This window comes from Ailuropoda melanoleuca, chromosome 9 (assembly GCF_002007445.2).
Source record: "Ailuropoda melanoleuca isolate Jingjing chromosome 9, ASM200744v2, whole genome shotgun sequence".
Lineage (NCBI taxonomy): Eukaryota > Metazoa > Chordata > Mammalia > Carnivora > Ursidae > Ailuropoda > Ailuropoda melanoleuca.
The window spans coordinates 38,238,145-38,259,489 of record NC_048226.1 but is presented as its reverse complement, the minus strand read 5'-3'; the positions used below and the strand labels follow the sequence as shown (position 1 = coordinate 38,259,489).

The window sequence follows — 21,345 nt, the reverse complement described above, 5'->3', positions numbered from 1 at the left end:
AAAATAATGTGCATATTTTCTTACACGAGATAGACAGTTTTATGCAGATTGAGACAAATTTTTATATGAATCAGTTACACAACAGATAACCTCTGCATCTAGTTATAGTTCAATTGTGAGTATTTCTCCATATCAGAAGATTATGAACTATACGTACAAAGGGAAAATTTACAGGATTAGATATTTACAGTGTACCCCATGCTGTGGGTATATGTGTTTCCCCTTTTTCATGTCCTTAAGGACAGAGGTCTAGGTATTCTAAGTACATTTCTTTATAAAGAAAGATATCTTGAATTTTTAGTATTATAAAGAAAAAGATCACAAGCATGAAATGAATGCTGCTTTTTTTATAACTAGTAAGAAGAAGTTTTTTTAACCAGGAAGAAGAAAAAAGATTTTTTTTTTAAACAAAGATTTTGCATGTCAGCATACATTGATTATAAAGTAAGGTTGAAAGAAAAGTTAGAATGCCAAAGAAATGAGTGCCTTATTCCTGAACAAAAATGATTTCTCTTGTTTAGAGTGATTATAGAAGACAGAGCCCAAGGGGGCATAGGTTTATCGGGATGCAAATCATTGTGCATGTATTATTGACATTTGTGGCTCAGTCCTGTAGGCCTTGCATGTATCAGATTTCCTCTGACATCAATATACACTTAATGTCAGCAAAAGTTAAAATATGTAACATAAATTGGGCTTTTAAGTACCAAGCCTGTTTAAGTATTTCAAAGCAATCATCTGTTGTAAGAGGTTGAGGGATTTATGCTTTTTTCCAGTCATCTTGAAAATCTTTCTTAAAACCATTCCACCCTATTCTTTCAGATAAAGAAAAACACACCTTTCTATTTTTGTATATTTATGTACTTTATTATAAGGACTCTGCTTATGACCTCACTAAAATTTTATATCTCTCAATGTTTAGTACAACAAACATTTAAATATAAATTTAAAATAAGTTAGTAACTACGATGAGGCTCAGATATACGTCAGTGGGGGCCTAAATCTCAATAGGAAGAGTTGCTGTTAGAACGGAAGTTTGAGAAACCCTGAGAGAAAAGTAAGAACTTTTCAGTTTTCCCGGAAAGAAAAACCTGGGCTGGAGGTAGGATTTAGAACTATACATTTCCAAGACAGGAAAAGGAAAAGGAGAGGAGAGGAGTCAGAGAGAAGATAAGACAAAGAGAATGCAAGGAGAGGAAGCTCGCAAAATTGGAATTTTGACAAATGTGTAGTAAATAATCTCACCTGAGTACTACTTCTGACTTCCACATTGACCTAAATGATGTGTATTCGTTACTTAAAAAGTATGGCTTCAATATATGTCATCTGTTGCTCTCACCAAAATAATCTTTAATCTCAATGCCATCCCTACAATGTGTGTTCTTCGTTTTCAGTTATTTGTGAACCAAGCTGGTTGCAATTTCAAGTCTACCTTACCCCACAGGCGTGCTTTCTGGGCATCACACACGAAAAAAACAAACCTGTTTTAAGTAAAAAGAACATAGGGGCGCCTGGGTGGCACAGCGGTTAAGCATCTGCCTTCGGCTCAGGGCGTGATCCCGGCGTTCTGGGATCGAGCCCCACATCAGGCTCCTCCGTTATGAGCCTGCTTCTTCCTCTCCCACTCCCCCTGTGTGTTCCCTCTCTCGCTGGCTGTCTCTATCTCTGTCGAATAAATAAATAAAATCTTTAAAAAAAAAAAAAATAAGTAAAAAGAACATAAGTCAAAGTGGATTGTGACTTCTGAACTGAATAACTGCATAACTCAGGCGAATTGCAGGCATCTAGTTTTGTTCAATTACATATCCCCAAAATGAGAACAGTTGCGCACATGGCGGTAGTGAGGGATGTTGGAGTAAAAGGAGGTGCTAGAAAACCAAAGCTCAGCAAAATTTGCAATACTTTCTTAAAAGGAGATCATATATTATAAAATTTAGCCCCAGAATTATAAGCCTGCAGTGATTCTCCAACGAATTTCTATCAAAAATTGCTGAGCCTATTGTTTGCAATTAGTGAGCAGGAAGAAACAGAAAGAAATGATCAGTTGGAAAAGATAAAGATCCTTGAATAAGAAATAATGAGTATCAGATGTAGTCGATATTAAATATATTAATGACCGCAAAATTTTAAGGCAATTTAATGGACTCAAATGTTGTTTCATGTGATCGTTGCCAAAATACCAGGGGACTGGGGCAGTGATTATTTTGTCATGATTTTTACAGATGAGAAAAATATCAGGATGCTAAATAACTTTCATGGAGGCAAAGGGTTTTCTGGCCACACCCATGCCTCTCTCTCGGACTTGTCTGGTAGCAGAATCCTTGGAGTCCTTTTTCATTGTCTGAGCTGAGAGGGCAGAGGGATTCTTTGTATCCTGATTCAGCAAAGCTAGCCATGATATGCACATGTACGAGATCAGATCATTTGAACAAGATGATGATAGAGTTAACTATATTTTTAATTTCCAGATGAGACAGTATGAAAGACAATTTAACAACTATTTTATTATGTGGTAGGCACTGTGCTTTACATATATTAACTTATTTAACCTTCAAGTACTATTATCTTCATTTAACTATTGGGTCACAAGATTCAGAAAGATTAGTTAACCAAGTCAAGTCATACAACTAGATTGTGGCAGAACCAGAAATTGATGCTGGGTCTAACTTAAATGCTAACCCATAAATAGTGTCATTTTAAGGGGAAAATGCTCCAGAGCTATACCAAGGACCTTGGCCACTGTTTTACAAGGATATGGAGCCCTAATTCTCAGATGCAGTTGAGTTTGAGGGTAAGGATGTGGCTAGAGGTTCACATCAGACTCTTGTGGGAGTTTTTTAAATAAAACCCACATTTTTCATTTTAGAATAGGTTTAGATTTACAGAAAAATTACAATGATGATAGAGTTCCTATAACCCCCCCCACACACACACACACACATACAGTTCTCCTTATCATTAACATCTTAATGTGGTTGTTCGTCACAATTGTGGGTGTTGTTTTGAGAAAGTTCGCTCAATATTAAAAATAATTGTGTATTTGAAAAATCATACAGGGGCACCTGGGTGACTCAATCAGATAAGCGTCCGACTCTTGATTTCAGCTCAGATCATGATCTCAGGGTCGTGAGATCAAGCCCCACATCCAGCTCCTCTCACAGGGGTGAGTCTGCTTGAGGTTCTTTCCCTCTGCCCCTCCTCCTGCTGGCACGTGTACACTCTCTCAAATAAATTTTTTTAAATCATACATAATTTAGACAGTAAATTTAATAAAATCCTCTCTTCCAATAGGTATACTCAGGAGGTATAAATTCTTTTTCATTTAGAAACTTGTATCTGGAGAAGGAGGGAAAGGTATCTTTCACAAAGGGGTACGCAGAGATCAGACAGTGAGATTTTTCTAGGTAAGGAGACATTGGTCAAAAAGTGAAAAAGGCCGATTTGGATGTGTATCAGATTTTCAGCTCAGCACAAAGCTAAGAGGGTTAGATGATACAATGACTACGGGAAACAGGAATTGAGAGGGGAAACAATGAGAAGGCAAAGAATTGTACTTGGGTCAAGCATCAACTGCCTAAGCATAGGATGAGGAAACGTGTGGCTAAGCAGTGGTTTAAGCAGTGGTTCTTAACTTTGATTACTCATTGAAATCAACTGGGGAGCCGTAAAAACTACTCAGACCTCGCCCCACCCGCAGACGTTCTTATTTCACTGGTTTGGGGTGCAGGCTGATGGCTTTAAAAGCTCCCCCAGGTGATTCTAACGTGCAACCAAGGTTCAAAACCACTAATTTAAAGGTTTAGCTAATGCAGTGGTACTGATTCGATTGGTCTGGAATGGAGCGTTTATTTTTTCCTAAACCATTTCAGGTGATTCTAATGGGCAGCCAGGGCTGATAACCTCTGGAACAACAGAAAGCTTAAGACAAGTCAGTGGTGATATGATTTCAAAATCTGTTGTTCCTCTGCTTCCAACAAAACATTAACAGAAGTCTGGTATGCAAGGTAAACAAGATGGTTCGCCTCTACATTTCTAGTTGAAACACCACACCCACTTCTGCCCCCTTCTGAGAGGCAGGCTGGCTAATTGATTTCATCCAGGATGTCAAAAGACTGAAGGCCACGTTGTCTCTGACATATGATTTAAAAATGACATGATGATTGTCTTTAAAGATTTTTAAAGGGGTGTCACGTGGAAGAGGGATTAGAATTTTTTTTTTGCCCTTGTCTTTTTGAAAGGGTAGAAATTAAAAGGAGGGAAAGTTCAGCTCAGTATGAAAAATAACTTTCTACTAAAATGGACTTTCTGAATGCCATCTTTAGAGGTATCTACTCAGAAATTGTGCAGAATCCTCTCTAGGATTTTGTGCCTCATTCCTGTTTATACACACCTCCCAACTTTGAACTACCCGGATGACAGTGTCCATGAAGGCCAAATCCATATGCTGTGTTTTCTTTTTTCTTTCTTTTTCTTTTTTTTTTTTTTTTTTACCAGTAGCAGTGTCCGGGGCCCTGAACAGAGTAGGACCTTAATAAACATTTATTGAACATATGAATGTTAAATTTACTTTTCTATATACTTCAACAAGAAACCAAAGGTTGTATCTGCAATGCAGAGTGACAGTAGACATTTATACCAACTCAGATTTACTCCTAACTTTATTTAAAATACAATTGTTGGGGCGCCTGGGTGGCACAGCGGTTAAGCGTCTGCCTTCGGCTCAGGGCGTGATCCTGGCGTTATGGGATCGAGCCCCACATCAGGCTCCTCCGCTATGAGCCTGCTTCTTCCTCTCCCACTTCCCCTGCTTGTGTTCCCTCTCTCGCTGGCTGTCTCTATCTCTGTCGAATAAATAAATAAAATCTTTAAAAAAAATAAAATAAAATAAAATACAATTGTTGAGCTAAACATTAGTCACTTGCTTTAAGTTATCTGATTATTACAATTTCTTTTTTTTAATATTTATTTGAGAGAGAGAGAGCGTGCACAGGGGGAGGGGCAGAGAGAACATCTCAAGCAGACTCCCCACTGAGCAGGGAGCCCAGCACAAGGTCAATCCTACCACCCTGAGATCATGCATGACCCCAGCCGAAACCAAGATCGGACGCTCAACCCAGCATCCGTGATTATTATAATTTCTAATTTGCCTTCTCACCTGTCTTAAAGGCAGTCATGTAAAAATGCACACACATCTGAGCCTCACTCCATTTCTTTACACCTTCTAGAACACAGCCCTCAGATCCTCCTCTCCCCCTTTCTCGTCCACCTTTGTAAGACCGCCCACGTGTTCGGCCCCAGTGGACCGCGGCGGGGCCTGGCTGTCCATTTCACTCCAGCCATCACTGCTGTCCACTGATCACCATGGCTAATCAGATGGTGTGACAGTCTGCACCAATCATGAAGATGACCCAAATTAACAGCCTGGCCATGTCACAGTACATTCATTCCACATATACAGACACGGCCTAAGTGTGAGGCAGAAACTTGGATGTGCTTATTTGTGTTTGCATCGTTACCTGCATTGTTGATTGTCATGAGCTGCTTCAATGCTTTAAATCTGCAAATGAGAATCATCTGTTGATTATTACAGCCAGAATGGAGATCTGAGGGCAAAAGAGAAAGTGTACATGCCTTTTTCTACTGGCACATCCTTTCGTTTGCCATTTTCCTTCACAGTTACATGTGAAGCTTTTTGCTCAGAAGGGATACNAAAAGAGAAAGTGTACATGCCTTTTTCTACTGGCACATCCTTTCGTTTGCCATTTTCCTTCACAGTTACATGGTAAAGCATCTTAGCTCAACACATTCCCCAGCTTTTTGCTCAGAAGGGATACTTAATCAGAATATTTTTAATCAGAATATTTTTAGATCCGGAAAAGAGAAACAGATCTGTCCTAGCCAGGTGAAGAAGGTAGTTCCGGCTCTGAATTGTAAGTTCGTCGTGGGAATTCCGTAATCCAATTTCCTCCTGTACACCGGTTAGTAAAGCTCAGTTCTTAATAAAACACAGGCAGCCTTATCTTCGTCACAATCGCAATGGTTGGCACCTTGTGGTGCCTGGTGTAAACTATCCCCAAAATATTTGCATTCTTGATAGCCGTTTCTCTACGATGCATTTAATAAGTAGAGGGTCCTATTACCTGCTAAATGTTAGTATAAATTAACAATCCATTATGCACAATAAGTTTTATAAAACATTTACAGATAGAGATCATGTTTAATTAAAATTAACTTGCATATGAAAGCCAAGTGCACTAATGATCACAATGACCTTTTATTACCTACAGTCCCTTGTTTTGGCTGGATGATTGACAGCTTGCTGTTTGGCTACCATGTTGAATTTCAGCTGACAAGACTTTTCATTTTAACTCAATTTGCCCGCCTATCACAAGCTGGTGGCAGGCCAGACCCAAGTCACCCAGCTCTGCCTCAGCAGCTTGCTCTAGTTCTCATTAGTACGCATTTATTCAGTGGAAATTGGAAGACAAATGCTTGAAGGCATGTGAACTAAGTATAGCAAATTAGGTTTAAAGACTGAATATTTATAAGTATATGGAAAGTTTTTTTTTTTTTAATTCTAGAGCGAATTGAGAACTGAGTGCTAGCTTTGGTATAAAAGAAATGAAGATAGCAGGGGGAAGGAAGATCTAAGAATAACAATACTATAAGCTTTTTCTTTCCATTTTGGAAATATGTAAAATCTCCCTGACAACACCTTATCAAATACCAACCTGGCCTCTCTTTCGTGGAGTGCTTGCACAATGAAGTTTAACACCTCGTGTGTGAGAAGGGGGGAAAAATGGGGGTCATGTTCATTTGTTGCTTGGTTATCCCTTGGTATGTTTTAAATTGCCTTGTTTGTTCGGCACTCGCACAGAAACAGATGTTGCTGTACCGTGCAGGATAATTTACTGTGCCTCCTGGTGCAGCATGGAAGTCCTCCCAGGGCCCAGCTGGTCTGTCAGTGGCACTGGCTGGTGTCTGCTCAACTATGACAACTACAAGTAGAGGCTGCAATTTTTTTTATTGTGCAGTTGTCATTCTTCTCAACATATAGCTCTGCCCGCACTCTTACTGGGGCTGGTGGAAAAGCTGCTGGCTTTTGTGTCTGTATGTTGTAACACAGAGAGCCACGGAAGCTCCCCTCTCCATTGTTGATAATAATGCAACTCATTACTTTTGTCATCTAATGATTATCGGCATGATCGCTCAGAGCGAGAGCCAGCATCATCTTGCACACATAACCGGTCCTGGAAGGTAAAACAGATTTGTCATTTACGATCTGACCGCTAAGCCACACTTTGTGCTCCATTATTGTGATTAACTTCTGCATAAGATATGCTTGCCCAATTGTCATCTGCGATCCCGCAGTGGGCACAAGCTGCCATGCTCCCCTCGAGCCCGTCGGCCAATCGGATGGGACTGTGTTGTTCGGACTGGGAAATGCCCGCCCTGTCACAGAGCCACCCCACGATGATTTTGCTTTTGTATTGCTTCTTCCCACACCCTTACTGGACTTGGGGGAACAGCACTGCTGCATATGTCAGCTACCATTTCACACCACGAGCAAAAACGATGCTGTGCCGTTGTTGAGCTAGCAGAGCCAGCAGCAGTACATGGGAAGCCGACCCTCGCTTTGCATCGTAGAAATGTTGGTCACTGGTGTCCTGCCAGCCGAAATCCGTCGTGTCAGCTGCCTTGTGGCTATCTGCAGTGGAGTCCATGTTCCGAAACCAAAGTTCNAAAACGATGCTGTGCCGTTGTTGAGCTAGCAGAGCCAGCAGCAGTACATGGGAAGCCGACCCTCGCTTTGCACCGTAGAAATGTTGGTCACTGGTGTCCTGCCAGCCGAAATCCGTCGTGTCAGCTGCCTTGTAGCTATCTGCAGTGGAGTCCATGTTCCGAAACCAAAGTTCTCTTCTGGCCTCATCACCAACAAACCGATTTGACTCTGCCTGATTATAATAACGAAGGCAGTCCAAAAGAATACGCACAGCCTCACTGTACGTCACATCGAATCACACACTGGCCACACAGAGCGGACCGCAGCCTCATTTCTTTAGACAAATGCACGCTGGGGGAGAATGTCCTGGGAGAAGGCACCCAAAGCGGCTCGATATCCCTGTGCAAGCTGTGCGTAGATTTCAGTTTTAGTGAAATAGCATCTATTTTTCTTTTTTGGCTGATGCAAGCCCTCACTGACCAGTGCACTGCTATAATCGAATAGCTGAGTACTCTGTTTCTGAGCTTTGCCAAACACTAAGAAATTGGGATGTGTGTGTGTGTGTGTGTGTGTGATTCTAAATTGCAAGCCATAACCACAACCATTTGTTACCATGTGAAAGGGGAAAAACCGCTCAATTTTGAAGCTCTTTTTCACATTGCTGATTAGAAAGAATCAAGCTTTATATTCTAGGACCCATTCACGCTGGTGAAAACATAGTCAGTTTTGATTATGAAGGCAGAGATGCAGACCTAGACAGGAGCTACATGCTGATACGCATGCTATCAGAATGATTTATGCAAATTATGCATATTATTCCCAAAGGAATTCCTCCTCAAACTGCCAGGATAAATTGCCGGAAATTAGCCATAAAATCTGTCGTGCTAGGAGCAAAAGGTGAAGGCCACTGGGAAAGCAAGGACATTCAGCTTCTGGAATCTTCCAGGTTATGATGGTGGCTGTTATTTTCCCTGGATGCTGAGGAAAATATGGTTTTCTTCTGAATCCTATGAAAGTCTTTTTTTCTTTGAAATTTTTCCAACAAATGCTGACCCACATTTTATTTACAGCTAGCATAAAAGAAATTAAGTGTTAAGCCATCGCAGAAAGCACCACTACAATTACTTTACTATTAACTGCCTAAGTGGTTATTAATGCCTAAGCCTGGCTTTAAAGATGTAGCTGTTCTGAAGGGTGGTGAAATAACCCACCAGCAGCATTCTTTGGCTGGGAGATGGGTTTAATGCCCGATGGCTATACCTATCACACAGCATTTCTCTCTTGCAAACCTTCCCTTCCTACAAAAATCCCAGCTAATGACTTCTGCCCAAGTACAGCACAGCAGCTTTCTGTCTGTGACTGGGGCCAGGTCACAGCCGTCTCCCCTGCCTCCTCCTTGCTCTGGTGGTCCAAGACCACCACGGCTCCCCCTTGGTGCTCAACAGAACTGATTAGGAGAGGGTTCCCTTTTCAATCAAAGCTATTGGTAATGAGCTTAATGGCAAATTGAGAGCACTGTGCAGGAGCAGTCATATTTTAATAAGCTGTTGCTTGCTTGTGTCCTTCAGAAAGCACCGTTCTCGAGGTTTTACGACTATGCTCATTTTCAAGCATCATTCGTTTTGTTCAAGAGGATTTGACTCTGCAATCAGAGACGCAGGACTACTGTTTGCGAAAGGGGGACTTGGTAGCCATCTTTCCTCCAGCCATACATCATGACCCGGAAATCTTCGAAGCTCCAGAGGTAAACAAGCATCAGGCAAGCTCATTCCTCCTCCTCACACTGTCTTTCTGTAGCTTCCTTCTGCCACCTTGTTCCAGAAGGAATTTGAGATGGATTGATGACTTCTGTCCTGCCTTCCAATGGGAAAATGTTCCTACTTACTGAAGTGTTTCCTAAGGATCTCTCTTCAAAGGATTTGCGGTCTATAAATAGAAATAGAACGATGAGACTAAATGCTGGCTTCTTCAAATGATATGAGCATTGTACCTTGGCCATCAATACCTTTAGGCCAAAAATAGGTTTTCCTGGGCAGAGAATTATTGAAAACCATGGAGGGCCAGCTATTGACAGGTGGCTTAGAGAATAAAGAATGATGACTGTTTTGCTAAGTGTTTCTAGAGTGGGATTGACGGTCCCCAAATCAAACACCATCATTGCCGTCGTTAAGCCCGTATACTTTTTCACCTCTGACCAAAGGTATATGCCCCTTTTTGATCAATCGGGATGGCATTATGAACCTGAGATTGTAAAGCTGCTGCTCACGGGTGAGCTCTGAGGGTAATTGTGTCATCTCCTTGTATTTTTTTCTGAAGCTGGAGTTAATGAATATCAAAGACTGGAAATTAATCCACCCAGGCTCATCCCTTAATACCACTTCAGAGGTTCACCACCTGCATGCAAATTGAATGCAGTCATATTCTGCCTGTGTGTCTCATGAAGCAGTGTTGTGGCTACAATGGTTTTTGTAGATAAAATGCTATTTTTCCAAAGGTAAACCCCTGTGCTCTTTTTAAGCAGTTCATAGCTAGATCACTTTTAAACCACTTCTAAGTTAGATGTTTTGCAGCCAGGCTAGATTAAAATAGTATTGAATTTTGGAAATTAATAAGAAGAGGACAGACTCCAAACATAATGAGAAAATCTGCATCTATTTCATCAGCAAAGGCAAAATTTTTTAAGTGAGGGGGAAAGTATGCATATGGTTTCTATGTGTTTCGCAAGAAGAGGCATTATATGTATGGTGATAGCAAATCAGAAGTAGGGCGTTAGTGAGTGAAGGAACATTCTGCGTACAACTAGCTTTGTCTCCACATTTGTAAATATAAAAAAAAATGTTCCACACATAGATATTCAATAAATAGGGCAAATAATAACTAATATTTGAAAAATATTTTTAATTTTAAGTTTTATTTAAGTTTTTTTTATTTATTTAACTTCTGTTTATTAGTTTCATTATGTGACTATTCCACTAGTCATTAAGTTTACCATTCATATCATGATAGTAAAATCAACATTAAAGTTATCGGCAAATACACAATAAATATTTACCAAATTACCGCTGTTTTTGCGGTACTGTTCTTTGGTCTCCAAAATTAACTAGCTAACTTTTTGCCAACATTGTTTTCTTGAAATTAGTTGTGGAAGGCTGATCATTATGGTCACAGAAGAATATGACATGGTTCAGAACCATTTTTATACGATTTGGCAAGGTCTTTCGTAATCATTCATTCTATAAATATTTACTGAGCACCTACCGTTATCAGGCATATAGATTTATTCCTGTCATTTTTTACCAACTTAGGATGACAATAAGATGCCTTAGATGCTCATAGAACAGATGCCCATCTGAAACCACCATCCACTGACAGTAAAAAAGAGAAGGAAATACTGGGAATTTCTGTCCTTGGCCATTTGTCACTGAGAGCACTGAGCCAGGAGCTCTTCACAGGCTCGTATTCCCCACTGCCTATCTTTTGTGCCCTATAGACCTTGAATGGGAAGACCAGGCCTTAGATATATAGAAAACAGACAATGGCTGTTAGTCCAGAAATGTGAAGGCTAGCTCCAGATATAAGTACAGCTCTTCTTGGAGGACACAGAGACTGAAGAGCTTTCGCAGGACATAGGTTCTCCCAACCCAACGAGGCGTGATTTCAGGATGTTCAAGCCCAAGAGACTCTAGACTATCACATTCTGAAAAAAGCAGTCCATGGTCTTCCTGCACACATCTCTCTATTTCTAGAACGTTCCTCCTTACTTGTCCACTCAAGAGGTTCCAGAGAGAGTACTCCACAAGAATCACCCTTAATCACCTCTTCTTTAGCAGTGTTCCTGATTCCCACCTCGTTCCTCGGAGAATTTGCCAGTGCCCACTCCGTGGCCTGTTGTACCTTTGTTATAGTGCATACCACCTGCGGGTTTCCAATTACTTGTTTGTTTGTCTGTGCTCCCATATGCCATAAGCTCCAGAAGGGGAAAGATCACATCACTCACTGACTTCTCTGCATTCTCAGTGCCTAGCACACGAGGGTGTTCACAGGGTGAATAAATAAGGGGATGCTGGAATGGATGAATGTTCTGAAAGTGAAAATACACTTCAATTAGAATTTTAAATCACCATCAATATTGCATATTCAAATATGTACTGGGCCTAACTAGAACAAATGGATGAAGTGGCTTGCGTATGAATGTAACAATACCATCAGGAGTGGTAAAAACTATGGGGAAAGGAAAGCCCAGAGGTACCTGACCATTTGACTACTTTTGAATTAGCCTTCAGCTTTTACAAGCACGTAGGCCAAGCCTGGCTGAGCAATTATAAATAAATAAATAAATAAATAAATAAATAAATAAATAAATAAAAAAAACTCAGAAAACAGATTTTGGGGTCAACTTTAGAATTTTTAAAGTTTTGGAAAAATAATGCTTAAAAACACAACACGGGCTAAACAAAAAGTGTTTGGGGACTTAACCGAGTCTAAAAGCTACTAACATGTAACTTCTGGGTGAAGAATTATTCTTTTTCTGAATATTAGTTGCTTAGTTTATTGTAATATTAGCCACTTAGGTGGCTCTTGCCTGCATGGGAAATAAATTGGCAACTAATACTGAAGACAATGAGAGAGAGCACAGGAAACACCCCTCCTCAATTTTCCTTTCCCTCTCTTTGTTGGTCTAAATGCTATTCAAAAGAGCCGAGATAATTTAACTAGGAATAGATAGCTTTCTAAATTTTTCTGAAGGCTTCCTCAAATTTACATCTATTATTAGCCAGAATTCAAGCAACTGGCACTCAAATAATCAGTGATGATTTCCTTTCTGCCAAAGTGCAGCATCCCAACCTGGAGCTATGGAGAGGAGCAACTCTATTGGCTGGTTTTTCTGTGGCCAGAGGTAGTAAGGTACAAAGGGAAGCCTGGAAACACTGTTGAGCCATAGGGAAGAAACAGCAAACTTTTAAGGCAGTAACACTTTATCACAGCCATGTAGCCTCCTAAAGTAAGGACACAGGGAAACAACAAAGTAGTTACAAAGCCATCGGAGCCCTCCCAAAAGCTGGGAAGCTGAAAGACCTTATTTGACCTCATGCAAGTCTGCCCTATCTAACTTGTCAGCCGTGTAGGGATTCTAAAATGATAAAACGAATTTGAAAGCCCTTGAGTAATTTGAAATCACTATAAAAACTGTTGTATCAATATTATTCTGATTATTTTCACTGTTCTACAAATATGCTAGTCATAACAAATGAGGAAATACTCTAATTTTTGGTCTGTACCTCAAATTGGAATAGAAATCATGCCACCAGTCTACTTCAAGAAACCAAATGTATACTGAGCATCTGTTATCCAAAAAGCACTTTGATGGGCATAATGGGGGGGGGGGCACAGAAGGTCCTTGTCTTTAAGAGCTTAGAGCTTAGGGAATTGGCCTTATCGCATGGCTGTGTTCTCAGAGCTGAGTGCTTCATGTTGAGAGGGTTTCTGCCATCCCAGTAAATTGGCCTTCGTACCCACTATGTTGGAACCAGCAGTGTGCTGGTAAAACAGCCCTCTGAAAAGCCCTGATTTTGTCAATTTTTGTGGTTTAAATACTCCCACGTGGCTGATTTCATGTGACTAACACGAAGACCCGAACGCAGAGTTGGGAGATGTGCACACACTCTCGAGCTGGTCCAGACGAATTGGAACCTAGTCATGCAGATAAAAAGGAGCTCTGTCATCTTGCTCCCAGGAGGGCTGACTGTAAAGCCAGGGCAAGAGTGTAGCCCCCTAGTTGTCCACTCAAAACACTGACGTTCTTATTTTAGGAATTCCATATCTTTTCTCTAATCTGGATTCCTACACCCAAAATGATAATTGAGTGAATACGAAACCGGCTTATGTTGCATGTCACCTACCTCAACAAGACCACGTTTTAATCCCTTTTTAACTTCAATGATTCACATACAGGAAGTGCTCCCAAAAAATCTCTTAAACTGAACTAAACGCAATAATTGGAGCACACAAATTAGGGTGTTCAGTGCTCCTAGTCACTTGTACCAAAACTCTGTTCTATCCGAAAATTGTATCATGCATCCAATCTCGATTTCTAGTGCTAAATATTATACCATTCCCTATTTATGATGGCGGAATATTCATCTACGCTTCATTCTCTCCATGTTTATTTACTCATTCAATATCTGTGTTTTCTTCAAAAGCCTGACGATTGCTTTTAAAATATACTTTATTGTCATGTATTTATTCATTAATTCAACAAATGTATATGGAACCTCTACTATGTACATAGCACCATGTTGGGTGCTTGGAAAATACAGAGATAAATAAGACAATGTGACAACTCCGATCTCCTGGGATTTCTTGGCCCTGCCTCCTTCTGTGCGCTTGCTCGGTCTTCAACATGGCGGCCACAGCAGCTGCAGGCATCAGATTCACACACAGCTAAGTCCAGAGGAGAAGGGGTGATTAGCCCTTTGTTTGTTTGTTTTTCTTTGTTCACAAGAACGGAAGTTCTATCAGATGTCCTCGCAGATGCTTCCTCTGTAACAGTGACGAGATGGGTTCACACACCGGTCCTAAAGCAGTCAGAGGCCAGAGCAGTGTGATTACCGTGATGGGTGCCTAGACAAACCTCAACAGAAGGAAGATGTTCAGAAGTCAGCCACAAGAATTATGAGAGGAGTAATGGGAAGTTACAGTGTCGTACCTTTTCTTTCATTATTTGTCTATTCTCACCCACCTCATATGATGGCATTTAATTGACCATTTTTACTTGCGAAGTGCTGAGCCGTCGGGCGACTGCAAAGAGTTTATGTCAATGTGAATGCTGACTCCAAGTGAATGTGTGCATCTTGAGCTCCTAACACTTTCTTCTATGTTACTGTGACCCCAGAATCCCACAGCTGAGACTATCATGCCCCTTCTCTTCTTGGCCAAAACAAGACCATCTCCATAGCCCCTGCCACAGGCCGGTCCTGATACTGGTTTCTGCTCTAGGTCTGCGTGCACTAACCGTGGAAAACAAACTGAAAATAAATTTTAACTCAAAAATACATTTAGGCCCACGTGCCCTTTGAGCTTGATGGTAGTAACAGCACAAAAGAAGTTGGCCTTTCCTGTTCTTGTTGCATAATATAAACAACTAAGTAGGAATTTCTAGGATGTTTACAATAAGGAAATGGAAGAGAAGGAGGTGGAAAACTAGAGGAGTGACATTGCTGATTGAGCAGAATTTTTTGTTCGGTTTGGTTTGGTTTTCTTAAAGGTTTTATTTATTTATGTGACAGAGAGAGTGAGAGAGGGAGCACAAGCAGGGGGAGCAGCAGAGGGAGAGTGAGAAGCAGGCTCCCTGCTGATCACGCAGGGCTCAATCCTAGGGCCCTGGGGTCATGACCTGAGCCGAAGGCAGGCACTGAATGACTGAGCCACCCAGGCACCCCTGACTGAGTAGAAATTTGAGGGAATTGAATATGAACACTACCTGCAGGTCACAGGGATGGAGGAGAATCATGCATTTATCCCGCCAGCCTCCCAGAGGGCAGCACATTCACTTTCACAAAGAAGAACAGGGGAGCCATGAAGTAAAGCAATGGTTGGCTTATTTATGACGTCATAACCCAAGTCAAGTTTTCCTTTTGTATTTCCTGGCTTAAATAGTGTGGCTATAGTGAGATCTTTCTCCAACAAATCATTTCATGAGTCCGTTAACTTGAACTGACTTGGCTATGTGAGGAGCTCCTGTGGAGTGTTCTCTCCTCAGGTTGGTCAGTGAGAAGGAGGAAGCAGTAGTCCTAAACTCTGGCAAGCAGGCTTGGGCCCCACTCATGGAAAAAGGTCATCAGGAGGGAGTACCATATTGTACTCTATCTCCAGTAGCAAAGCGCATGTCAACAGGAGTGTCCTAGTGCATTACTATAGGGAGGGACAGGTTAGCACTGGTTAGATCCTATTCAGATACATTCCAGAACTGTCTGGGGCAGGGGGAATGCTTGTGTTGTCATGCAGATTAATTTGGCCCTTATGATGGCACCAACTTGCAAGTTGGAGGGGAATTGAAACCACCCAAACTGTGCTTTCCAATCATGACTATTTATCAAAACAGGTATCTAGGTGAAAGAAGACAAGCCCAGTACTTTTAAAGGAAATTATTTTGATGGCATTCATATTGAGTGAGAAAATTAGATCATTTGTGATGGATTCAGAATCTGTCCGTATATTGTAGGGCTTTCGCTGTAACGTGAAATGCTTTCACTCTGACCTGCTTCCTTGCCTCTGACTTCATGTAGTTCATATCAAAGTTGTGTGCTGAGCAGGTCTAATGCTAATGAGCACCAAGTATAGGAAATACTTGGTCATTTTCATGCATGCCACGTGCATTAATTTAATCAATGGCTTAATTCACCATGGGCTGAAATAAGGTCACTCAGTTTCTTCTCAGAAACTCAAGTGACAGTAAATTAATGCCAGGCTAAACACCCTGGATAAACCAGTCCCATAATTTTCTGTAACAATTAATGTAACTTATTTATGAAAACGTATTGGAAATACTTGCCACCCTAGAGTTAGCCCAAAGAGAGTCCATTGTAATAGCACCCTGCTAGGAGAAATTCAGTACGACATCAAAAAAACAAGCAAGAGGGATTTTGTGGCTTAGTTCCTCTCTGGTGCTTCATGTGAAATTGAAATTTCATTTTATCTCTATTTAACGCAAGTGTAAGCACTGAATCTTAGGTTGAAGTCCTTATCCATAGGGAACTGACGAAGAAGGAGTAGAGAAAGCTTATCAGGCAGCTCCTGTGGCCAACAGAAGTCACTTTCCCACAGTAACAGTGGTGGCCGTGCAGGAACTCTTACCTTGTACCCATAATCAGTCCACTAAGTGGGACCATCTTAGGGGACAAAAATACGGAGACTATATCTAAGTAGGAAACTCAGCATAAGAGAGAGATGCAAATTAGGAAAAAGAGTCATATAGGTATATGCATTTCACTCTGATAAGGGGAAGTCATTTCCTACTAGCATTTGAGTTTGCTTGAAAGTTCATCCATAATTTGCACCTAGTCAAGTTTTACTCTCTGGCATTTGCAGGATTAAAAGGAGCCTTTTCAGGCAGACCTAGAGAGTTTGTGGACCTGACCTCAAATTATTTCATGTAAATTTTGCACTTAACACTCCTTGTCTCTTCTCCACAGGAGTTTAGATTTGATCGTTTTGTAGAAGATGGTAAGAAGAAAACCGCCTTTTTCAAAAATGGGAAAAAGCTGAAGTATTACCTACTGCCATTTGGATTTGGAGCCAGCAAATGTCCAGGCCGATTTTTGGCAATTGTTGAAGTAAAGCAATTATTGGTTGTACTTTTAACTTATTTTGATTTAGAAATAATTGATGGTAAACCTATGGAAGCAAACTACAGTCGCCTTTTGTTTGGTATTCAGCATCCAGCTTCTGATGTTTTATTTAAGTACAGAGTAAAATCTTAGAGAAGCAAAAAAGAAAGAGAAGAAATCTATCTGAACTAACCTAAATGTCCTCGGCTCGTCTATTTGTTTTGAATTTCTGCAAATATAATCGCTTTGTTTGTTTAAAAAGTGCCAATTTATATTTGATCTGTGATCAATCCAGTTCGTACTTGGTCACAAAACCCATCATAAACTAAAATAGGATGTCGACATGAAAATAGACATCAAAATCAGCATAATGCTAAACTCAAAATAGCATTTTTATGTTTTTCTACATATTGTGATTTTTGCTCATCATGGTAAATGTACCACAATAAATTTGGCACTGTGGGATTTTTTAAGTCACTCAGATTCTTTTCTAATATGTAAAATCACAGTTTATGTACTAGTGGAAATTTGTGCTGGAAATGGACACAATCTAACAAATTCAAAATTCTCAGAGAAGAAGGAAATTAAATTTTCATGAGATAAACTGGATGAAAATGTTCCCTTCAAGTGTAATATCAATAATGTCTATATCGCCTGGGTACGTTTGCCTTAAATGAGTTTTGCAGTAGATTAAATGCTCCAACTTCACTTCAATATTTAATCATCCATAAATGTTCTTTATTACTATGTATACTCTTGTATACTATGGCTCAATGCAACAAAATTTCTTGTCATGTAAGACCACTCATGTTAAGTTAGATGCTGAGAAGATTTAGTGTATAAGAACACACAAAGCTGGGGCACCTGAGTGGCGCAGTCGTGAAGCGTCTGCCTTCGACTCAGGGCGTGATCCCAGAGTTATAGGATCGAGCCCCACATCAGGCTCCTCCGCTATGAGCCTGCTTCTTCCTCTCCCACTCCCCCTGCTTGTGTTCCCTCTCTCACTGGCTGTCTCTCTCTATCAAATAAATAAATAAAATCTTTATTAAAAAAAAAAGAACACACAAAACCTATTATATATATTCAGCATTTTCCCAAGACGCTAGTATTAGGTTTGTTGTTAAGAGCAAATGTTAAAATCATGACAGGATTTATGGTAGGATTTGGTTTTAGTGTAAACTCTGAGGGTTACACCAGTATTACAGTGAACTCTTTCCTAAATTCTTCCATTTATGTAAACTGAGAAACCAGATCGCGGTATTTGTTCTTGACACGTCTCCTTTTGGACTTGGAGTTTATGTGTATTCTTTTGAGTTACACCATTATGTAATGCAATATAATTTTTTATGCCACAGTGCAGCATTGTGTCCGTGATTCAAAGTTTTCTAATTTCAGCTTACCTGGTGATTATTTGGCATCTGACCTAAAGGATGCTACTGTATTTAAATAGGAAAAGCAGGTAATAAAATTCACTTAATTTGTGTTGTGTGGACTGGAACGTCTATGATTTTAGCATTGTGCTATTATTTTTAAAAAGGAAATTTATTTTTAAAGTAATATTATAAAATACTTACAATAATAATAAACAGGTGTTCTAGCATTTATAGTCTCCTTCTTGAAGTACAGGCTCTAAACATTTCTTCATGAGGCTCTGCCGCCTTAACTATTTTTGGTTGGTTGGAGATGTCTTTTTTTTGCCCTTGTTCTTGAAAGATGATTTTGCTGTGCGCACAAATCTATTTCCTCCCAGCACTCTGAAGGGACTTCATGTTCTTACGGCTTCCACTGTTGCTGTCAAGAGGTTAGCCATTAGTTTAACTCTTCAGAGGGCAGTCTGCCTCTTCTCTCTGATAGCGCCAACGTGTTCTTTTTGTCTTTGATGTTCTTAGTCTCTGTTTATCACACTTGCATTTCACCATGCTTCTTGAGTCTGAGAATGTGTGTATTTCATCGGGTAGGAAATATTCTTAGCCAGAACCTCGGAGTAATACCTCTCCCAGACTATTAGATCCTCTCACTCTCCACCCCATGTTGTTGGACCTTTCCTTCCCATATTTTCTACCTCTATTTTACATTCTAGGTAATTTGTTTAGATCTCATTGTCAGTTTAGTCTCTATACCATGACCTGCTCTCTATCTCTTGTTTCTTTCTTTTTATTTAACTTCATAGGATTGAGTAATCATACTCCTTATGCTTTTTAGTTCATTGTACACGATTATGATTTGTCCAAGCAAGGCCCCTCTGGCTTTATCTACTTATTCTATCTTATCCCTAATCTTCACCATTATACTCCTCCCCATCATAGGCAAACATTCTAATGTGTTTGATATTTATCTTTTTATAAGTATATATTTTTATAAAACATATTACCTATGTGCATGTTAATTTGCATAAACTTATTTTCTATATATGAGATCCTTTTTAATTTTCTTATTAAGCTCTATGTTTTAAAAGATATATACATATTACTTTATATATATACACACACATATATACATATATATTTAATCTGTTGTTTCTAACTGCTATACCATAACATGAACCCACCATGTTTTAATGATATCTTCACCCCATAATGGAAATTGTATCCATTGGATACTTAATTAGGGGGAGAAGCCCAAGCAAGAACTACAGTCTCCTCCCCTACCTATCCTCCCACTGCCGTGTCCACCATCCTCTACCCTGAGCTGCCACAAACAATGTCCTCAACCCCTATAGTGTGCACACATGTGCGTACACACACACACACACACACACGCACGCGGTCTATGACTGCCTTCACTCCCCCTGAGATGTTCTAGATTTGTTATGTTCTATCCTCAGGTCCTTATGACCCTCTCCTTTCTGTGGGTTGATTTTGAGCCAGGATGCCAAGTGCCAACTTGTCAGCTTTCGGTGTTTCTGATCCCACTGAATTTGCTAAGTTCAGTGATTACATTTTCAGTTTGAGAACTCTCCTTTGTTCTTCATATCTGCTTGGTCATTTTTTTTAAGATTTTATTTATTTATTTGAGAGAGAGGGTGAGAGAGAGAGAGAGCACAAGCAGCGAGGAGAGGGAGAAGCAGGCTCCCAGCAGATCCAGGAGCCTGACATGGGGCTTCATCCCAGGACCCTGGGACCATGACCTGAGCCAAGGGCGGATGCTTAACCAACTGAGCCACCCAGGTGCCCACTGCCTGTCATTTTTGATGTTTTTTTCCTTCATCATATGCTAAATATCCTCTTCCATTTCTTCAAGTATATTAAGAAACCTATTTTATATTATTATCTGATATTTCTAAATCATTAGTGTTTTGTGTGTCTGACTCTATAGTTTGTTTGTTTAACTCTTACTCAGCATGGCTTATTTATTGAGCCCATGTTCCTTGGAATTTTATCTCTGGAAATTTTTTAAGACCTGAGTTTAAAACTCATTCCCTCGGGGAGAAGTTGAGTTTCTTTTGTCTGACTGCTGATGTTATTATCAAATGCACATCACTTTAAGTTTGCAACTTGAGAGGGGATGGAGGGTGGGAGATACATAGGTAATGTGGGTTCTGGCCTTAAATCAGCTATAAAATGGCCCTACAATTAGGATAGATGGGAGAGACTTTTTGTTTTGTTTTGTTCAGTTTTGTTTTGTTTTTTCCTTCACTGTCACTGAGAGAGGGAAGTCTACTCACAGTCTTGCTCTGTGGAGCAAGGTTTCTTTCTAGTTCACCTACTAAGGTTGTTCCCTTTGCAAATTCTTGGCTTTGTGTGGCAGTCTTGGATTTCACACACACACACCCAACTCGGGCCCTAGGCTTTATCTTCTGCCTGCCACAAAGCATAGCCCATTCTTTCTATACTAGGAGGACATCTAGTCCACCATATGACCTGAAGTAGAAACTGCCATGTTCTTACCTTTGTCTCAGTAGTACACTTTTGCGATGTTACAGTAGAGAGAACATAGGAGATTATTCAATCCTAATTTCTGCCTAACTTATAATTAGAAGTGTGTACAGGAATTTTGAATAGAAAATAAGAATAAACAAAATACTTGAGAAAATATTATATAAAAGGAATGGACAGTAGAACCAAAACAAGAGAGTCTTAGATCTAGTCATGAAAGCATGTTTATGAATAGAAAAAAAATCTCATGGAGAAATAAGTTAAAAGACATGGATTCCATCTATGATATGACTAGTTTGTTATCATCAACCAATCGTTTTGCCTCTCGTTGCTTCAATTCCTTAATTACAAATAAAGATAATAAGGCCTTTTTGACATGAGGGTTCATGATGAGGATTAAACATATAAGACATGTGAATTC

General features: G+C 40.1%; 1 protein-coding gene across 3 annotated transcripts in view; it reads left to right on the top strand.

Annotated features, from left to right (window-relative positions):
• LOC100477302 (cytochrome P450 7B1) overlaps positions 1 to 20,151 on the top strand; it is a 176,172-nt gene extending 156,021 nt beyond the window's left edge. For all 3 annotated transcript variants that reach the window (XM_034668132.1, XM_034668130.1, XM_034668131.1), the window contains 2 exons: positions 9,292 to 9,467; positions 16,915 to 20,151. In XM_034668132.1, the coding sequence (XP_034524023.1) occupies positions 9,292 to 9,467; positions 16,915 to 17,202 (464 nt within the window). In that variant the 3' untranslated portion in view covers positions 17,203 to 20,151. The remainder of the gene's footprint in view (positions 1 to 9,291; positions 9,468 to 16,914) is intronic.
• Positions 20,152 to 21,345: the final 1,194 nt, after the last annotated feature.